The 17943-nt window shown below is 50.7% G+C and overlaps 7 protein-coding genes across 7 annotated transcripts; 3 read left to right on the top strand and 4 right to left on the bottom strand.

Moving 5' to 3' along the window:
- Nucleotides 1-296: 296 nt before the first annotated feature.
- GLRG_02687 (endoglucanase) lies at nucleotides 297-1189 on the bottom strand (the record flags this gene model as incomplete). The annotated part of the gene is made up of 2 exons (XM_008092696.1): nucleotides 297-967; nucleotides 1051-1189. Coding segments are annotated over 2 exons (810 nt in total), but the record flags the coding sequence as incomplete, so codon positions are not given.
- Nucleotides 1190-3802: 2613 nt separating this feature from the next.
- Nucleotides 3803-4587, bottom strand: GLRG_02686 (NADH-ubiquinone oxidoreductase 21 kDa subunit; the record flags this gene model as incomplete). The annotated part of the gene is made up of 4 exons (XM_008092695.1): nucleotides 3803-4086; nucleotides 4163-4368; nucleotides 4441-4457; nucleotides 4528-4587. The coding sequence occupies 4 exons, from the start codon at nucleotides 4585-4587 to the stop codon at nucleotides 3803-3805; spliced, it is 567 nt and encodes a 188-aa protein (XP_008090886.1).
- Nucleotides 4588-4897: 310 nt separating this feature from the next.
- GLRG_02685 (replication Fork Protection Component Swi3) lies at nucleotides 4898-5837 on the top strand (the record flags this gene model as incomplete). The annotated part of the gene is made up of 3 exons (XM_008092694.1): nucleotides 4898-5103; nucleotides 5160-5235; nucleotides 5292-5837. 3 exons carry the CDS (start codon nucleotides 4898-4900, stop codon nucleotides 5835-5837), a joined length of 828 nt encoding a protein of 275 aa, XP_008090885.1.
- A 686-nt stretch (nucleotides 5838-6523) lies between these two features.
- On the bottom strand, nucleotides 6524-7847 carry GLRG_02684 (basic region leucine zipper; the record flags this gene model as incomplete). Its single annotated transcript, XM_008092693.1, has 3 exons — nucleotides 6524-6788; nucleotides 6965-7474; nucleotides 7531-7847. The coding sequence occupies 3 exons, from the start codon at nucleotides 7845-7847 to the stop codon at nucleotides 6524-6526; spliced, it is 1092 nt and encodes a 363-aa protein (XP_008090884.1).
- Nucleotides 7848-10390: 2543 nt separating this feature from the next.
- Nucleotides 10391-10957, top strand: GLRG_02683 (uncharacterized protein; the record flags this gene model as incomplete). The annotated part of the gene is made up of 2 exons (XM_008092692.1): nucleotides 10391-10541; nucleotides 10611-10957. The coding sequence occupies 2 exons, from the start codon at nucleotides 10391-10393 to the stop codon at nucleotides 10955-10957; spliced, it is 498 nt and encodes a 165-aa protein (XP_008090883.1).
- Nucleotides 10958-14234: 3277 nt separating this feature from the next.
- Nucleotides 14235-15829, bottom strand: GLRG_02682 (isocitrate dehydrogenase; the record flags this gene model as incomplete). Its single annotated transcript, XM_008092691.1, has 4 exons — nucleotides 14235-15026; nucleotides 15087-15296; nucleotides 15565-15624; nucleotides 15743-15829. The coding sequence occupies 4 exons, from the start codon at nucleotides 15827-15829 to the stop codon at nucleotides 14235-14237; spliced, it is 1149 nt and encodes a 382-aa protein (XP_008090882.1).
- A 1173-nt stretch (nucleotides 15830-17002) lies between these two features.
- On the top strand, nucleotides 17003-17858 carry GLRG_02681 (Snf7 family protein; the record flags this gene model as incomplete). The annotated part of the gene is made up of 4 exons (XM_008092690.1): nucleotides 17003-17053; nucleotides 17160-17237; nucleotides 17300-17515; nucleotides 17586-17858. 4 exons carry the CDS (start codon nucleotides 17003-17005, stop codon nucleotides 17856-17858), a joined length of 618 nt encoding a protein of 205 aa, XP_008090881.1.
- Between the last annotated feature and the right edge of the window lie 85 nt (nucleotides 17859-17943).

The following is a 17943-nucleotide window of genomic DNA, read 5'->3' as shown; positions in this document are numbered from 1 at the left end:
GAAGTTATATAATATTAGACTATAGACTTACTACTTTTATTATAGATTATTTTTAAAAATACTATATAATATATCTAGCTTAATAGTATTACTATAGTTATTAAACACCATAACATTAGTCTTTCTAAGCCTAAAATTCGTGTCGCTATACTGGTGCTAGTTGGGGTAGTAATAGCGGTAGTAAGGGCCTCAGTAGTCGTAGTTACTAAGTGTGATGTCATAGTTGCAGCACTGCTGAGGGCGGCCGAGGTTGTCGAGGTGGTGGATGTCCTGTCCTCTGGATCACCATGTCGTACGACTTTCAAGGTGTAATTACTAGCCTCGAAATGCATATCCCCCATAGCATGCTTGATCTCTGTTCCCAGCTCGAGCTGTCCTAGCCAGAGGGCGCCAGACAGCATACCTCTTTTCCAGATGTACTGGAGCAAAGGCCCGTAGTCAGCGTCAGTTTTGGTGAGGTTGGTGTGGGCTAGCCAGGAGAAAACATGCTGTCCTCCATCGTTCCAGCCGTGATACAGAGAGAATGGCGTGCCGTCGATAGTGACAGTATCCTTGTCTGGCGTAGACTCACCCCAGCCCAAAGGCTTCACAGTCGGTGTCCACCAAGGCCAGATCATGATCTCAATGGGAGCGCCGACCATGGTGGAGTTTTCTCGATTGTCAGACAAGAACATGTCAACGGCGACATTGGCGTATAGGGAGACATCGTCAAAGGCTTTTGCCTGCTCGTCAGCGCTGGCCTTTTCCTTGCCAGTGACAAAGGTCTGCCAGCTCCCAGTGACCTGCAGTTGGGTAACATTCCATAGCTGGACGGGGAGCCTGGTCGGATGTGCCTTCATATATGGGTACCCTTTGACGAGAGATGCGTCCCCAGTCCATTTGTAAGCGACGCTGAAGCTCCGACCGCTGTCATGGACGGATAAACACTGGTATCCCGAGCTGTCATTGCCCCAGGCATTGTTGTTGACTGCGTGAGCGTTAGTACTAAGGCTCGATGAGCACTGAGACCTGGTACCAGCAGCATCAATTCTCGAATGCAAGGCAACGCACATGAATAAGGAACATCGGTCGCGTTCCACCAGTCGGATTGACCACAAAGATTGACATCACCTGCATTGGCGGCTACTATGCCGCTGAAATAAAAAACAGCCAAACAGGCCAGAATGGTGGAGTGTAACGAGAATGTCATGATTTGATTGGGCGCGTAACGGAAATGAGGTCAGAATGCAGGGGCGGCGTAACAAACGATGGAGATGAAAGATCCCAATAGTATAAACAGGTACAAACGAGCGATACACGGAGTCAATCTTAGCCATCCATGATGTTCTTATTTTGTCGGTGGAAGGAACAGAGGAGGAGAAGGAGGCGATTAGGAGGATGCCTAAAGAGTGAGTGCGACTGAAGTGTGTAGGTGGGCGAGGAGGAAGAGAAGAGGGAAAAAGGAGAGTGAGTGAGCTCTGAAAAACGAGGACCGAGGCCTCGTCCTTGGCTGCGCCATACCTAGGCAACTGCCTAGGTTAAAGCAATCCCACCAAGAAATCCAACAGCGCCTTGGCCCTGACCCTAATACGGACGGATAAGCGTATACCAGCAAGGGTTACTTACTGCCTTGCCATTATCCGTACTATTTTGCCAATCCTCGAACTACGGTAGGTATTCCAAACAAACAAATCAGGCTGACCAATCACCTAATGCAACCCCGCCACCAAGATGAGCAGCCACTAAATGAGCGAGCCCCTATTACTATAATTAAAGGTATCCATCCAGTTGCTAAAATCGGCCTGTGGATCTTACATTCTGCCATTTTGACAAGAAACCCGACTTTCGTCTCGTGTTCCACGTGTTTTCAATTTTGGCGGCCAATGCCAACATGTCGTCCACAAAAGTTACGAAGACGCAGGTACAAGCCGTTCCCTCGTAAGGTCGGCAAGCACACTAAATATTCAATATGTACACTGTCTATATACACTATTGGTTTAGAGGGCATAAACCCGGTGGGAGAAAACCACCCTTAGACTATGTCGCTTCAGACGGAGTAGTCCACCTACTCGGTAAGTGGGTGGAGTATCATGGTTGTGGTGATTGTGATATGTGGGTTTACAAAAGTAACATTGCCATTGTGAATTATAACAACAATCAAGACGTGTTTTCAATGGAGGCGGTTCTGGTAGAGAAATGATGCCAGAGAATGATGATGATGATATGGACAGTGATAAAATAAATAAGTAAACCCCTCCGTCCTTCAATGAGACGTCGTTTACCGCTTGCTACCGCAGTTGGGGCTACGTCAACGCCGATACTGTTGTGGTAGCAATGCGTGCCGGTTCCTTATTATGTACCGGTCTCATTTTCCGAAGCTCAGCAGCCTTTACTACACCGCAGGATGTCTGCATCAAAGCCCTTCCCTGTTACTTTGCAATGGTAGCCCCGGTACACACTGCCCGTCGCTTCGGAGAGCGAACCAGTTGTTGAAGATGCTCGCTACTGGTGTTGAGTCAGCTGAGTGATATTTGCACTGAAGGGTCACTGTTGTGGTAGTAAGGTCTAGCACTGGAAGACATCCTCATCAGCTTGTCAGCTTGGGGTCCTCGAGGTCTTCAACAACCCGATGGTCAGTCAGCCACCATTCCTGAAAGAGGGAGGTTTGGACTACTCCGGTAATAGTCAGATGGTGCTTAGCAGCACAGCTTTGGGCTGACCATCTGTAGCCAAGAAAGGGATGGCTGCTGGCGATGGGCACTTACTGGGTAATAACCAACATACCAGCGGTAGCTCAAACTGAACTTTGACAATAGCCAGCCCTGGGAGGTTCCGGAAGCGGCTTATCTTATCCAAGACTAGCAAGCAGCAGTACGGTATCAGTGGAAGAATGCGTCAACTCGGACCTGCAAGCTGCATTGGTTTCGGAACTCCTCAAGTGCACACAAGGGGTTATGAAGCATGCTTTTAAACTCGTCAAAGTATCCAACGGTGGGGCTGTTTTCAACATGCTGCTGTTATTTGAAGAAACAGCATTCACGTCCCCTGCTCTTCTACAGTACCTGGTCTTTAGCTGCTGTAGGTTCTACATAGCACGATGACGGACAGTGAATGCCATCCGCACGGCCGAAGGCTATTATTGATGGATATAGTCGCTCTATATCTCCATAAGGCGGTCTCGTGCAGCTCGCCGGATACATAATCACGGCACATAAAACCCGATACGGGGCACCTCTAACCTGTATCAGATCAAAAACTGTTACTATGGTATAGAATACCCAACAACGCAGAGAAACTGCTGAATCTGACTTCACGTCAACCGTGGCCTGGATCCACACACGAACGACGGCAGGCCGGCCGGCCGCTGGAGTGGAAGTCGCCATTGGCCGAAGCTCTACACACACACACAATACAAGGCCATAGGCCCCAGCCGAAGGCTACAACAAGAGGGTTTTAGGATTGCAAAGCTGCGCTCAGAAACTGAGGAGCAGTTGCCATCGCGAGTGGTCACATTCAAACATCCCCAGGACGCCCGGTCCTTCCGTTTCAGTTTTGGAGGTTGAGTAGTGATCGTTTTCAATAGCTAGGAAATCCCAGCTATGTTATCAATTAGAGACGTGTAGCTTCTTGACACCGGCCAAGCGGACAATTCTCAAGGGCAGCGGAAATGCTCAGCGCAACGGGAAAACCGGGAAATAAATCAGACAAGACCGGCTTCAGATAAATGGGTAATCAGTCATGGCCCACCGCTTACTCGTCAAAGTTATAGTACATACAGCTTGCCGAGTTTATCCCTGCCCAATGCTGGTGATAACACAGAAGATTATGAGCTGCCCTTTTGCAAACGCTCAGCCTCAAGCTCCCTCTCAGCCTGCTGATAGTATTTGGCTGTATCGATGCCATGCTGGCTATGATTGACAAAATTGAACCAGGGCACGACACCCATGAACAAGGCCGAATATCTTGACTGCCGTGCCGCAATACCTTGCATGTGGGGTGTAAGCCTGCTCTCTCCGTAGAGAGGCTCACCAGCCTTGACCTTTGCTACCATCTCTTTCATGTCCATCTCAACCTCGCGTGCATTCTCGGTGGCTCCGTAGAATCGTACTGTCAATCATTGAGTCAGCATTTTGCGCCCAACAGCCACCCTCCGCCGGCGCCACCGTATGTAGGCATCACTTACAGCTTGAGCGCTGGTAGAAGTACAGGAAACCTCCAGCCAAGCCAACAGCACCAGCCAGTCGCATGGCCTGGGCCATACCTCCTTTGCCAACATGGGAAGGAGCGAATTTCTCGAGGGCAAGGAGAGCAGCCGGGCCGAAGGCGGCAGCTACGGCTCCGTGGAGGTAATCCGAAGGTCGGGCATACCCGATGACTCTCTTAAAATGACTAAAGGCCGGTGATGATCATTAGTGTTTCAAGTCATAAGCAAACGACGCGACGGGGTAGATTGGACTGTACGGGTCATTGTCAATGAGCTTTGCATGGAGAGTCGTTAGCCAAGGCCTGCCGTTCTAAAGAACGTATGCCACAACAGGGATAACGTACGGGGTAGTCGCTCTTGACGACCTTGGTCGGAGCGAATGTCTGGGCTTGCGCGGTAGCCATTGTAGCAGACGGCAATTCGTGACCCAATTGCGTCAATGATCGGGTACTGGGAGCTTTTAACGTTCCAAATGGACGTTGATTTGGATACAGATGGGTGCTGGCTAGGACTGAACTACGAAAATACCTGAGGCACCAAATCAGGAGGATACGCACAGGCCATAATGATGTGGCTTTTTGCCCCACCCTGTTCAGCGTGGCTTTAGTCACCAGCGCGTCGTATCAGCTTAATTGAAAGACGCGTGCCTAATTCACATGTCGCGTCGCATGTTCAGCGATATTTTGGTATTCACAACGCAACGAGGCTCCTGATATGGACCCCAAAACAAGTCTCCATCATGACGATCTCGATAACTACAATGTCGATGATTTTGATGACCCCTTTCAGTCCCCACCACCTGAAGTAAGAGATGGCAACAGCAGAAACAAGAGGAAGAAGGCAGAAGCCCTGGGGCTTGACGAAGAGGTCGAGGTAGCAAAGCGAGTGAGAGTACCCCGAGTGAAGTTGGACGAGACTCGGTGAGTTGCTCACTCACGCTTTTACCTGTACCCCCCACAACTGACAACCAGACCAGACTGCTATCCGAGAACGGAATACCCAAGCTTCGGAAACGCGCCACGAACCTCAGATTCAAGGGCAGGGGACATGAAGTAAGCGTCATAACTAGCGTTGCATGCCCATAAAATACTGACATGTTTATTCCCAGTTTTCTGATGCAGCTCGTCTTCTGGCTTTTTATCAGCTCTGGCTTGACGATCTCTTCCCAAAAGCCAAATTTCTTGATGCTCTAGCCATGGTCGAAAAGGCCGGGCATAAGAAGCAAATTGCCCTTAAACGCATGGATTGGATCAACGAGGGCAAACCTAAACCTTGGGAGGAAGACGACGACAAGATGGAAAAAGGTAACGAGTCGACGGGCCAGAAAAAAGACATGACGCCCTTGGCGCCCGCCGTAACAATGGGCACAGAGGAACAGCGTCCAATAACACCAGAAGGAGGATACATGCCAGATGATCATGATATCTATGGAGCAACACCTCTGGTGCCGGTCGGACGGCGGGAACAAGAACGATCGAAGCGGCCTATCGAAGAACCTGAGGACGACGATCTCGACGCACTGATGGCCGAGGCGGAAGCTGCGTCTCAGGCACAGGCACAGGCACAGTCTCGGCAGGCGCCAGGTGTGAAGTCCGTCACGGACGATTTTGCCGATGAAGAAGCAGCCATGGCAGAGATGGATGGACTGTGGTAATAAAGGGCTCAGTTTAAGAGCGTTTGCAGTGGGATAAGTTTGGGTAGCAATGATGACTCTGGACCCGGCACAAATTACATTGGAGTAAGGGCATGCATGTATGGAGTTCCCCACGTCTTTTCGCAACGACCATTAGTAGAGGGTTGCCCATCCTGCCATTGCCAAAATCGCATCACGCAACGTATGTCGCGATGCAACCATCCAGATACCGAGCAAGTGAAAGCGGTCACAAAGGGCAGTGGTAGGGTAGTGGTCATTGGTCGCTTGGCGACTATTCATTCAACAAGATACAATGTTACATATTCAAGCCATGCCTCGAATCTCACTGGACATGATCTTCATGCCGTGATACACCGTTTTCCTAGGCCCTTAATCATGCTAGTTGAAAACGCTTCCCTGATCCATTTGTATCGTCCTCTGCTCGCTTCCTCTTGGAAGACACAGTAATCACAATGTTTTTGGGCGGTGCTGAAGTGCTGTCCGTCGGGTTGGGAGACACGGTATTATTTGGGAGTAAGCCTCCGAGGATCATCTTTCGTTCTTCGACCCTCAGAGCCCAGAGTAACGTCATGAGAACCTCCTTGGAGGGTAACGGCGCGCCAGCCAGCCAAGTATGTGGCCGATGGGAGCTGTCGCGCTGCGCCGTATGTTCAGTTGCCAATCCCTCAACCCGATCATCACATCCTTCAGACACCAACCGCAATGCCTCCATCGTCGCATCCATAAGTGGACGCGCCAGATTGGGGCTGCAGGTTAGGATTCTCTGAAGAGACCTGAGTCTCAGAGTTGGCAAGATCGCCGCCGAATTCCGGGTCCGCTGCGACGGCTGTGCCGTTGACCTCATCGTGAAGGAACTCATTGATGTCGAACGGGTCCTGGAAGAAGGTGGAAGAGTCACCAGCCAGATAATCGTTTTCGTAATCGAGGGAGTTGGGGGAAGAGAGAATCCCGCTTTCAAGGACATAGCGATCTGCGTCAAGGGCCGTTGACATACTGAAAGGATCACCGCCGAACCGAGTAACAGCGTCTGAAGCTGCAGATAGAAGGCCAACGTCGGATGCAGAGGGGTTTGAGAGGCCAGCCATGATTGCGGAAGCTCCTCCGACAGATGACACTGCAGGTCGCACAACATCGCTGCAGGACGTTGTGTCAGGTCAGAGGTAGACTTCGCAATAGAGGTCTCGGCCATTTGCTGCTCCGCGACATTCGTCTTCGTGCTCTCGGGAATAGGCGAAAGCTCCGGGGATAGTGAAGCGGGATTGACAGTGGCATTGGGTTGAGACGAAGTCATTAAGTTATCGACTAGAGACTTTGTCTCGGCCATCGAAGGTTGGTGGCCGTCTTGGGGACTGAAAAGCTCCTGAGACAGAGTGACAGAGTTGCCGTTAAGAGGGTCAAGAGGGGATGAAGACCGAGTCAACATTCCCGAGTCACGACGGAACTTGTTCAGTTCCTCGACTAGAAGCTGATTTGCCTTTGTGACGTTCTGAAGAGCCGATTCAAGCTCTTTGTTCCGTCGCTCAAGAGCCTCCACCTCAAGACGCTTTCGTTCACGAGATGACTGAGCAGCGCGACGATTGCGGAGTACACGCTCCACACGGCGTTGCTCTTTTTCGTCCTCCGTCTTTGCACGTTTTCTGATCAACTTTGTTAGCCTTGAAAGAGGTTGGCACAAGTGGGGATATTGATTTACCTGGGGGGGAGATTTGTCTTAGGCTCAGGGAGAACCTGGCCCCATGATTTTCTTTTCTTAGTTTGTTTCTTATCTGGGGAGGCAGATCCGGTTCCCGGAGGGGCAGGAGTCGTCGAGGGGGACGCTGATACGCCGGCGTCATCGTCGTCGTTGAAGGAAGGGGGTGTCATCATGTCTGAAGGATCGACCGTGTTGTCAGGAGCCGAGTTCGCATCACCGAACAGCGAAGGGTAGAGCTCGCCGGGTGTCGATACGAATGACTCCGCCGGTGAGTCCTCAAACTTGATCATTGGTGATGTTTGTTCCCAGGAATCCATTGTGTGAGGGTATGGATGTGCGACCGTTGAAAAATTACTGTCTGCAGATTTCACTCTCGCATCCAGCTCTCGAGTTGAGTTGATAGGAGGTCTTGGGGGAAGATGTAGTCGTGCTCCCTCGGGTGGGGTGACAGATCCGGGGGTTGAATTCGGGGAATGGTGGATAGGATTATGCAATATTGAGGTGCCGTCCTAATTCCTCAATAGAACAAAGATGTAGCCAAGGCAGCCGTGCTAAGTAGAAGGCATGATGGGGCTGTATTGACTCCGTGGATGAGTCAGACTGTGCTAAATGAGTCACCAAAGCAAGGCACCAGCGCTGTGGAATAGGCTGGAGATGCTTGGATGCGTGGGTGCAATGGAAAGAACAGAGTGTTCTTTGGGTTTGTCCTGGGGCAATGTGGTTTTCAAAATGGGGGATGGGAAGCAGGCAATGTGGCCTCTTTTGTAACTTGAGAACACGCTGGCCCTTGGCTCCCGTTACCCCTTGGAAGCTTAGAGGAGGGACGCAACAGCAGTTGATGCCTCAGGCATGCTGTCCTAAGCCCCAAGCCCCCAAGGGCGAGGATAGGGGCCCATGGGGCGAAAGCAAGGGTGAGATTCAGGAGTAGGTACATAGCAAGTGTACGGATACTCCGTACTTTGTTTGGTGTGGTAGTGCTGCAGGAGAACACGTCTGGGCCTGGAAGTACATTACACTACTACTTCTTCCGAAGCTGGTGGGGCGATCACGCAGTCTCATTCTCAGGGGCGAGGGACGCGTCCAGATTGGAACGGGCGGACCTGCCAGAAATAAGTACCTACCTCCTCAGGTACTTCATACGCCTTAGCACGTGCATGGCTCACTCAGCAATGCCCAAACCTCAGGAAGGAAGGTTGAGTCAGGTTGAAAGGTGGATGCAAGGAGATGGATACTTTGTAGCAAGCAGAGAGTCATTGGTGGATTTGCTCGACTGAAGTGATAGTGTAGTATGGCTCAGCGGTTTCACTGGCTCGGATTCCTTCCACAGACGATGGAGATTGTGGGACATGATTCTGAGGTTCAAAGCCACCTACCTTGTTGATGCATACCTACCCAGGTACCTAGATAGATACCTCTCTCGTGGTCGCACCGCTCCTCCCTGCTCCCTTCCTTTCTCCCTGTCCTCTTGAGGGTTTGACATTGGAATTTGCCTCGCGTCCGCCTCTGACCACCCAAGCAAAAGCCAGCGTCTCGTCGAGCAATTCGCCTCTTCCACCTCTCGTCAGGTAAACGAGCTTGTGTCAAAAACAAAACAAAGTCTCTGGTAGCCGTATTGGTGGGTGGTGGTGGATGACCTAAACAGGAAACACGGGAGCCACGGAACGGAAACACGCCTGGCGCAACATGCCAGACGGAGCCAGCGCATCTTTCAGGGGCACTCCTTTCTCTCGTTCCGGGTGTCTTCCATACACACTCTATCTAATACCTATGGAACCAGACAGACTAGGGAGGAATATGCGTACAAATATCCGTACAACCGACTCGGCTACAATTCTAGGCAAACCTCAATTCAGTGCCGCTCCGGACACTCGTTCCGAGATGAATTATGTACCCTCTTCGACGGCGACCGCAATCTCGACGGATGGCAACCACGAAAGGTAATAGGTTGGCGGCCACCACTACCTCTAATGACAGGAGTGGATGCTCTTTGATGTTGAGGGGATACCCGCCAAGTCACCGGTCCTCCTCTTCACGTCTTCAGCGTGCCCGGACATCGCTGAGTTGGCTGACGGCTGATGGATGATTGCGAAAGTGGCGGGGAATGCCTGTCATCTTGTCCGTCTTGACAGGTCCCTCAACACTACGGAGTACTCCGCCGCATTCATTCGTTGCGTCGCGTTGCTAAACTTAGCCACCCGCTGGTTCCTCCGGCACCAGTGGCCATGGACAGACTTTCGCAACTCGGACCCACTACAATGGTCGACCATTCTGGCCTAGGAGGTCTTGAGGACTTCGCGGCTGAATGGGGCTGGTTCTGGACACTCCGATCGCTTCAGTCTTAAAAAAAAAATTTGATGGAAAAGAAGCGAGCGGATGTATTGATTCAGATCGCTGTCAGCGTCATGTAGGATTGACTCGAAAGCTTCCTGATCTTAGGAGGGATACACTGAAGAGCCACACACTAGGTATCAGCATTTAGCATATCCAAAGGCTGACTAATGCCTCCGGGTAGGTGCTCTAGCATGTGTTAAGTCTTAGGTAGTGTGTCAGCATGGTGGGCGCAAACCTTAATTGTTGAGAAGATGGGGGAGGAGAGGGGCTCTCTGAAGGCATCTGTCACTAGTGCCTCAGTATCGGGGCCTTTGGTGTGCCACAGTCTATGATGCTTCCAAGCAGCAACCCGGCTAGGTTGACACCGAGATTATGCTAGATACTGGAGCACTGTATTACCTATTTCGGTTCTGAAATGCATGGTGCCCTCTGGATGGGTATTGTTACTTCTGGTTTAACGTGCAATAGCAATCCTTTGGATCCCCGTGAACAAGGTTTGTTCGAGGACAACAAACTACGAATTTCAACAATGGCTGCGCACATAAAGATGAATGTACAGTCGTTTCCCCGGCCGCCCTTGCTGGAAAAGGTATCTCGGCGTTTGCAGATCCTCTGGAACGGCCAAGTGATAGCAGACACCAGAGATGCCTACATGGTGCTAGAAACTCATCATCCGCCTAGTTCGTCTTCCAGCGTTGGTTTGGATAGGTACAAACAACCGCGACTGTCGTTTCTAACATCAGCAATAGCGTATTATTTTCCGCCGGCTTCGGTCAGAGTTCCATTGGAACGGATGCCTAGAACCACGTTCTGTGAGTGGAAAGGTGCCGCAACCTACTACTCCATCACGGCGCCAGGATCATTATCTACCGGGAAGCCAGAGATCGTGCTCAACCGTATCTGGTCATACGAGTCTCCGACGCCAACTTTTGAAGCGATCAAGGGACATTTTTCGTTCTACGCTGATCCGTGGGATTGCTTCGTCGATGGCGAAGCCGTTCAGCCTCAGCCAGGCGACTTTTATGGTGGATGGGTGACTTCGGAGATCGAAGGTATTGTCAAGGGAACTCATGGCAACTGGGATCCTGTCGTGTGAGGGCTCTATAGACAGGATGCAAGACATGAAATCTTGTACGCTGGGCAGATACTACCTCAGGAACTGACATTGTCTTCGGGAAAAACCATAGTGCTCGCAAGGGTGGACTACTGTTCCCATAAGCCGTGTACTCGTGTACCGATAACCCCATCCTCGCTCCAGATCGCCCCATTATGCGGACGGATTGGCAAGGCATGTCGAGTGCTCTCACGCTAGATACGTGATCGCATGGAACGAACGGCAAATGTTCGAGCGGTCATAGCTTCATTCATATAGTAGGTACGGATACCGAAGCTGCCGTCCCGGTTATCCTTCCAGTTCGCCACCAGCACGAGATGCTCAACCCATATGAAGCACATGGACTGCTCGAGGCCACCCTGCAGCCATCCACCTGCCACGCATACGCGTCCCGCAATGGACAAACCAAATGTTAACGATGATGGAGCCAAGCGGTGACCCATGAGGAAACGAAGACGTTCTATTCCAGACACTAGTTTACGTTAGGTTGACCAGTGGGGCGGATGGAGTCCCGGCACATGTATACTGAGACGAGGCGCGCGTTCTTGCAGCAGCTGAAGCGTAATGTCGCTCCATTGACTCCGTAATTGTGGCAGGATACTACACTACCTAGGTCTATTGCGTGACTAGGATGATGGGATACTCATAGCGGAGTAAGAATGACGGTCACTGACTTGGTCGGCGGCACCCCACCATCAGTTCCGAATTCCGTGCATTGAAACAGAGATAGACAAGGGGACATTTGGACCCGGAAGTGGTGGATTGTTCGTGGTTTCCTCATGGTCAGTACGATTCATACACCACTTACCTGCACCAGCATCTTCACCTGTTCGTTCAAATGAAGTCGAATGACAGTTCCATATTTAACAAACCTGACACAAGGGCAATGCCAAACGACCACCAACTTTGGAGCTACCGAATAGATGCGATAGGGATAGGTCAGCGAGCCACATTTTAGGGCGGCGGGGTTGCGGTGGAGGAAAGGAGGCGGTAGACGTATTCGTATACCAAAGTTTATCACTATAAACTGCTACGTAGATATCAGATACGCATATTCGTTACATAAGGCTCTTCCCACGTTTGTTATCGTGTACATCGACGCCACCTGCCTTGAAGCGCTGGTACCCTGTGCCGCGTTCCCTGTCCTCTCCCTACCCCTGGTACTGGTCCCCACAGGTATCTATACATGTACACGGGCAATACCGGATACACTCGACTAACCAGACACGCGGGTTACAAAAAAAAAGTGCACACTTTAGCCTAACCACACCAAATGCTTGCTTTCTCTACCCCTATGAATAGAACCATGAGAATCTAAACATTGATATCTAAGCGATTTTAAATGCTTATAACATTATCTATCAATTTGGTGTTACTTTGCCCTCTCTTTTGATAATCTCTTTAAGTTGCTGGGGCATTTGACCTACCTACTTGTTAATAGTGTGCACTTTTTTCTGCAACCCGTGTGCCAGACTTCCACTTCAATCGGGGCTAACAACAATGAGTAAATAAGTAAGGCGGTTATCAGAAAAAGCTAGCATAGCAACAGAAAACGAGGCTCAGATGTTAACTCAGATACTTCATAGGTCAACCTGAATAGAAGTGGAAGTCATGCTAGTCGAGTATACGGTAGGTCACAGACGTTGACGATAGAACGCGTTTTCCGAGCTTGCAAAGTGAGGAGTAATGTACGGATACACTACGAAGTAGTAGTAGTATACGTCCGATTGCTCTATACCGCAGAAATGTATGTTGGTAGTATCGGGGTCCCATGAATTATGTCTGTGAATTGCCGTGACTTGTTGCTGGTTATAACCACACTACTTCCATGTAGATCAATCTAAGAAAGCATACAAATAGGTACGCAGGAGGCTTAAAGTCTCTTGAGCCAAGCTGTTGCTGTTCTTAATACCTGCAGCTCACCTATGTGTTCTTGAAGAATAAGTTTGTCAGTGCTGTTGACCTCGTAAAGTAGTGTACAGGTAGCGCAGACCAGCTTATTGGTGAGCGCAACTAGAGGTTTTTTTATTAGAGAAAGAGGATGCAAGCACCCGCATGACAAAAAAGATGGCACACCTAAACACTCCCAGCACTATTATAAATAGCACAGCACTAAATATATAGATATACCTATATAAAATAGCCATACTTAATACTAGTACGTTCTACCCACTATTAAATATATTTTCCCTATATCCTAACTGCGTCTTGTGGCTGTGTTAGTATAAGAAAAAACACTTGTTAATAGTCTTAGGGTAGATGCGGTGTGAGAAAGTACTTTAGGTGTGCTATCTTTTTTGTCATGCGGTTGGCAAGATCATACAACAAGCATGATAAATGCCACACCCATGTCTTTGGTTCATGAGTCACGTTCTGGAACCAGGACCCATCCAATAGCCAACGCTACGGATCTGCGGCAGTCAATAGAGCGTCCTTGCTGAGCAAGGTCTCACTGGTTGCCTGACAGCTGATTTGTGGCGGTTGGCAAGTACCGTATCCACTGGCGGGATCAGGATAAAGCTAATTATCGGGCTAACGGTAAGGAGTATCGCGGCCGCTGTAGCAGGTATAGTGTACTGGCAGAAACAGGGATCTAGAAGTGGCAAATATAGGACAGTAATGTACGTAAGCAAGAAGTTATAGTATAAGTACCAGATAAATGTTGTTGCTAATAGGCAACAGGTAAGTAGGTAGATAGGCGGTCACTCCATCGCCCCTTTGAGTCCCTGACGCCTTGCAGACGTGACTGGGATGTAGCTGCGGTGCCATTGTATGCCAAGCAAGTCAAGTTTTAGGGGGCAGAATATGCCAAAGCAGAACGATACCTAGAGGAGGGGGCTGAGGATTAGTGCTTGATTTGCTTGTTCTTAGATCACTCAAGATTCTTGGCTTTTCCTCAGGATGTCAACACCCTGTATAAATCTTTGAGAATTGAGTGATTCAGCCAAAAAACAAAGCGCCTGCAAAGGCCCAGGCCTCACAGCACCCTCAGAAGCAGAGCATGTGTTAGATATTTTGACTAACACGGTCCAATTGATTAATTACACCTGTTGCCGCCATACCGCTTTCAATGCTGCCAGTCGCTCAAAGAGGGTTCCATTCTCGTCCAACCTTTTTGCATCACTCGCGGGGAAACAAACGCAAAAAACGACAAAAAAAAACCAGCTTGGGAGTTCATCAACTCATTCAACGACTATGGCTAACGCAAAGGAAAGAAGAACCCGTCATCTCTAAGATCGTACAGTCTACAGGTAGCTATCTACAGCTTAGAAATGATGGCGCCAGCAAACTCGTGGGTCTTAGCCTTGCCGCCCAAGTCGCCAGTCAGGGCCTTTCCTTCCGCAAGGGTATCAAAAGCAGCCTTCTCGATTCTGTCAGCGTACTCGCCCAGGCTCATATGACGCAGCATCATCATGGAGCTCAGGAGCAGAGCAGTAGGGTTGGCCAGACCCTTGCCGGCGATATCGGGGGCGGAACCGTGGACGGCCTCGAAGATAGAGCACTCGTCACCGATGTTGCCCGAGGGGGTAAGGCCGAGACCACCGATCAGACCGGCGCACATGTCCGAGAGAATGTCACCGTACAGGTTGGGCATGACGAGGACCTTGTCGTTGTAGGGGAGGGGGTCGGTAACCATCTTCAGGCAGGTGTTGTCAAGAAGCTCGGCGTCGAACTCGATGTCAGGGTAGTCCTTGGCGACCTCGCGGCCGGTCTTCAAGAAGAGACCATCCGACATCTTCATGATGGTGGCCTTGTGGACGACGCGGACCTTCTTGCGGCCAATCTCCTGGGCCTGCTGGAAGGCGAAGCGCAGGACGCGCTCAGAAGCTTCACGGGTGATGAGCTTGATGGACTGGACGACGCCATCAACAACGACGTGCTCAATGCCCGAGTATTCACCCTCAGTGTTCTCGCGGATCAGGACAGTGTCGACGTTGTCGTAGGGGGTCTTGTAGCCAGCGACAGAGCGGCAGGGGCGCAAATTGGCAAAAAGGTTGAAGGTACGTCGGAGAGTAAGGTTCAGGGAGACATGGCCCTTGCCAATGGGGGTCTAAAAGCACCACGTATTAGAGGTACGAGCCATATTTGCGGGAACTCTTGTTCAACGTACGGCGAGGGGTCCCTTGAGGGCGACCTTGTTGCGCTTGATGCTCTCGATGGCGGCATCGGGGATGGCAGTCTTGCCGTCCTTGAGAATGGGGGTGACATCGACGGGCTCCCAAGTGACAGGGGCCTTGGCTGCGGCGAAGATGTCCTTGACAGCTTGGGAAATCTCGGGACCGATGCCGTCCCCCTCAATCAAGCTGACCGGGTAGTTGCCCTGTAACACAGCAGGTCAGTCAATTGATGCTATCCAAACAGTTGCGCCAGTTGAGTGATTTTGAACCACCACGCAGACCAAACAGACAACACTAGTTTTCGCCAGAGCACCTTGTTTCTTCACATGGACATTCCCAATCAACCTTGCAAGTTGAGGGCAGAGGACAGTCTAGTGTTGAAGTCGGGTGCCCAGAACCAACACAGCCGAGGTCTTTGCGCGGAAATAATTATGGGCCGGATAATAACGGAGGAAGATTGGGACGGCATACGTTGGAGTCCTTGACACCGTGGAACTTGGCGACACGCTCGCTCGAGTAAAATCTGGAGTTCTGATCGGCTGTTAGCCTGTGGCTTTACTTCAATGGCTATCCTGCCATGGCCCCTCGAGGCTTCGTGCATGGGCCTCGTCAGGCGGATCGCGGGACAAGCAAGGCGAATTGCGCGCACCTGGAATTGGGAGACAGCGGCGGCACGCGGGGCCCCGCGCACGCACTGTTGCCGAAGGGGCGCAACGAAGGTACGAGCAGCCAGCATCGTGACTGAAGTGAGGAGATACGGTCCTTGAGGATTGAATACGTAAAGATGGGGAGTAGTGGCTGGTCGGGGGAAGGTTTCGTCGACTATCGGGGGACGGGAATTTTAAGGTCGGGAGAAGGAAATGGCGGCGCCAGCCGAGCCGGGGTTGACAGGAAAGAAAATAAACCGCCGCTTTACCGGAACGGGTCTTGGCAGCTTTGAGGGTGTTGGTATCTGTCTGGCCAATGCTTCCCCCCCTTCTTCTTCTTCTTCTTCTTCCTTTTTGTTTTTTTATTTTTATTTTCTATTTCTATCTTTTACATACAGCTAGTTAGATGGGGAAGAGATGGCGAGATGGTTGTATGAGGCAGTTACAGGTAGACCAGCCAGTCAACACCAGGCTTAAAGTACCTTACTATCTCAAGGGTACTCTTGACCTCCACGGCGAGATAAAACTCTGACGGTCACCCGCGAACTCATTCAATAGGATGATCGCCTTGTATTTGTACCTAAAGTAGGTAGATATGGGAGATGGAAATACGAGTGCATGACCAACATTGAAACTGTAAGATCATCTTTCGTTGTGACGGAACCCTGGTATCTCGAAACGATATTGTCCTGCCGCCGTTCTATTGAGTTGTTGCTATCCGAGGTCCATCATTCCAAAGTGGGATCCTGCAACGAGCCCAGATAAAGCAGCGATTGGTTCTTCACTTGCAAAAGAAACATCCCGCGGGATTATCGATGACCGACCTCTAGCACCGACCGATGCCGAAGGTTCAGCCACAGACGTGGCTCGTTGGCCCCACCTTGCCTCTTGTTCGTTGCTGTGGCTGGTTAGGTGCAGATTTCCCTACTTGGCTGCGTCATGCTGTGGCGGTGTCACTAGACCTGTCCCACATGGCGCAGCCATCAAGAGCCGTCCATGGTCTGTCTGGCCAAGGCATCGCCGATAGTTTGTGGTTGGTCCTTGAACACTACATCCCCGTCCGATAACCTGTCACCTGAAAGCCTATCAAGACCTCAACATTGTCATATGGACTAAAACGTACACTTCTTTTAGTAGCAACTGCCTGGATCGTTCAACATCGCTCATCGATCCCCAAAGATTCGGCCATCGACCGGCGATACCTTCCTCGAGTACCCCGCCATTCCATTAACCGATCCCGAAGAGATATCCATCCGGTCACCATGTCGAATCGAGCCCTTGCCCGAGATATGCAGGTTGAATTTCAGGCTAGGGTATGTCGGGAGGAGATTGATTGTGGGGGATATTTGCGCGCGCGTTCGCACAACTGAACCCCGCCATCCCGTCCTCTTGGATGACCAGATACTGACACGCTACAAGTTCCAAGCGAAACAGGCCCGGCGGGAAGCACAAAAGGCGGCCAAACAGGACCCCATCCTAAAGAAACAAATTCAAGATGTAAGAATTCATCGGCTCATTGGCGTGCCACTGTTACAAGCGGTTACTGATGAGTTTTTTAGTTGCTGAAGAAAGGAGAAACGGCCAAGGCATATCAGAAGGCCAAGATGCTCCTGTCCAAGCAGGCCTTGGCTCAGCAAATGGACCAGATGGCAGATATGGCCGAGCTTTCTGCCGCCCAGATACAGGCTAACAACTCGATGAACCGCATGACACACATGATGGGCCAGTCATCTCGTACCATGTCCATGGCACAGAAGAATATGAATCCCGAGAAGGTAATTTGGAAAGCTTGGGCAGGGTGAATCCACGTGCATCAGTTTGGCTGACCTCAATGCTCCTCCCTAGACCCTCGTTACCCTCGAGCAATTCAAGCAACAAAACGAAGAGTACGCCGTATCGAATGGCATCTACCAAGACGCCATCTCGCAATCCACAAGTGCGCAAGTCTCCGACGATGCCGTCCACGAGCTCCTGGGCAAGTTGGCCGACGATGCAGGCGTGCAGCTTAATGCGGAGCTGAATAGTGCAACACCTGCCAAAGAAGAGCTTGTTTCAAATGAACCCACCGCCGAGGAGGAGGATGCTTTGCAGCAGAGGTTGCGTGCTTTGAGGGCTTAAGACGGGAAGTCTGGGCATTGTTGATTTGAACAAGCTGGGATGGCATCACTCTTTTGGACATTATGACTTGGGCGTTTTCTGGTCG

The sequence above is a fragment of the Colletotrichum graminicola genome, assembly GCF_000149035.1.
Source record: "Colletotrichum graminicola M1.001 genomic scaffold supercont1.5, whole genome shotgun sequence".
Classification (NCBI taxonomy): Eukaryota; Fungi; Ascomycota; class Sordariomycetes; order Glomerellales; family Glomerellaceae; genus Colletotrichum; species Colletotrichum graminicola.
Note: the sequence above shows the minus strand (reverse complement) of the source record. Positions and strands in the feature narration are given on the sequence as shown.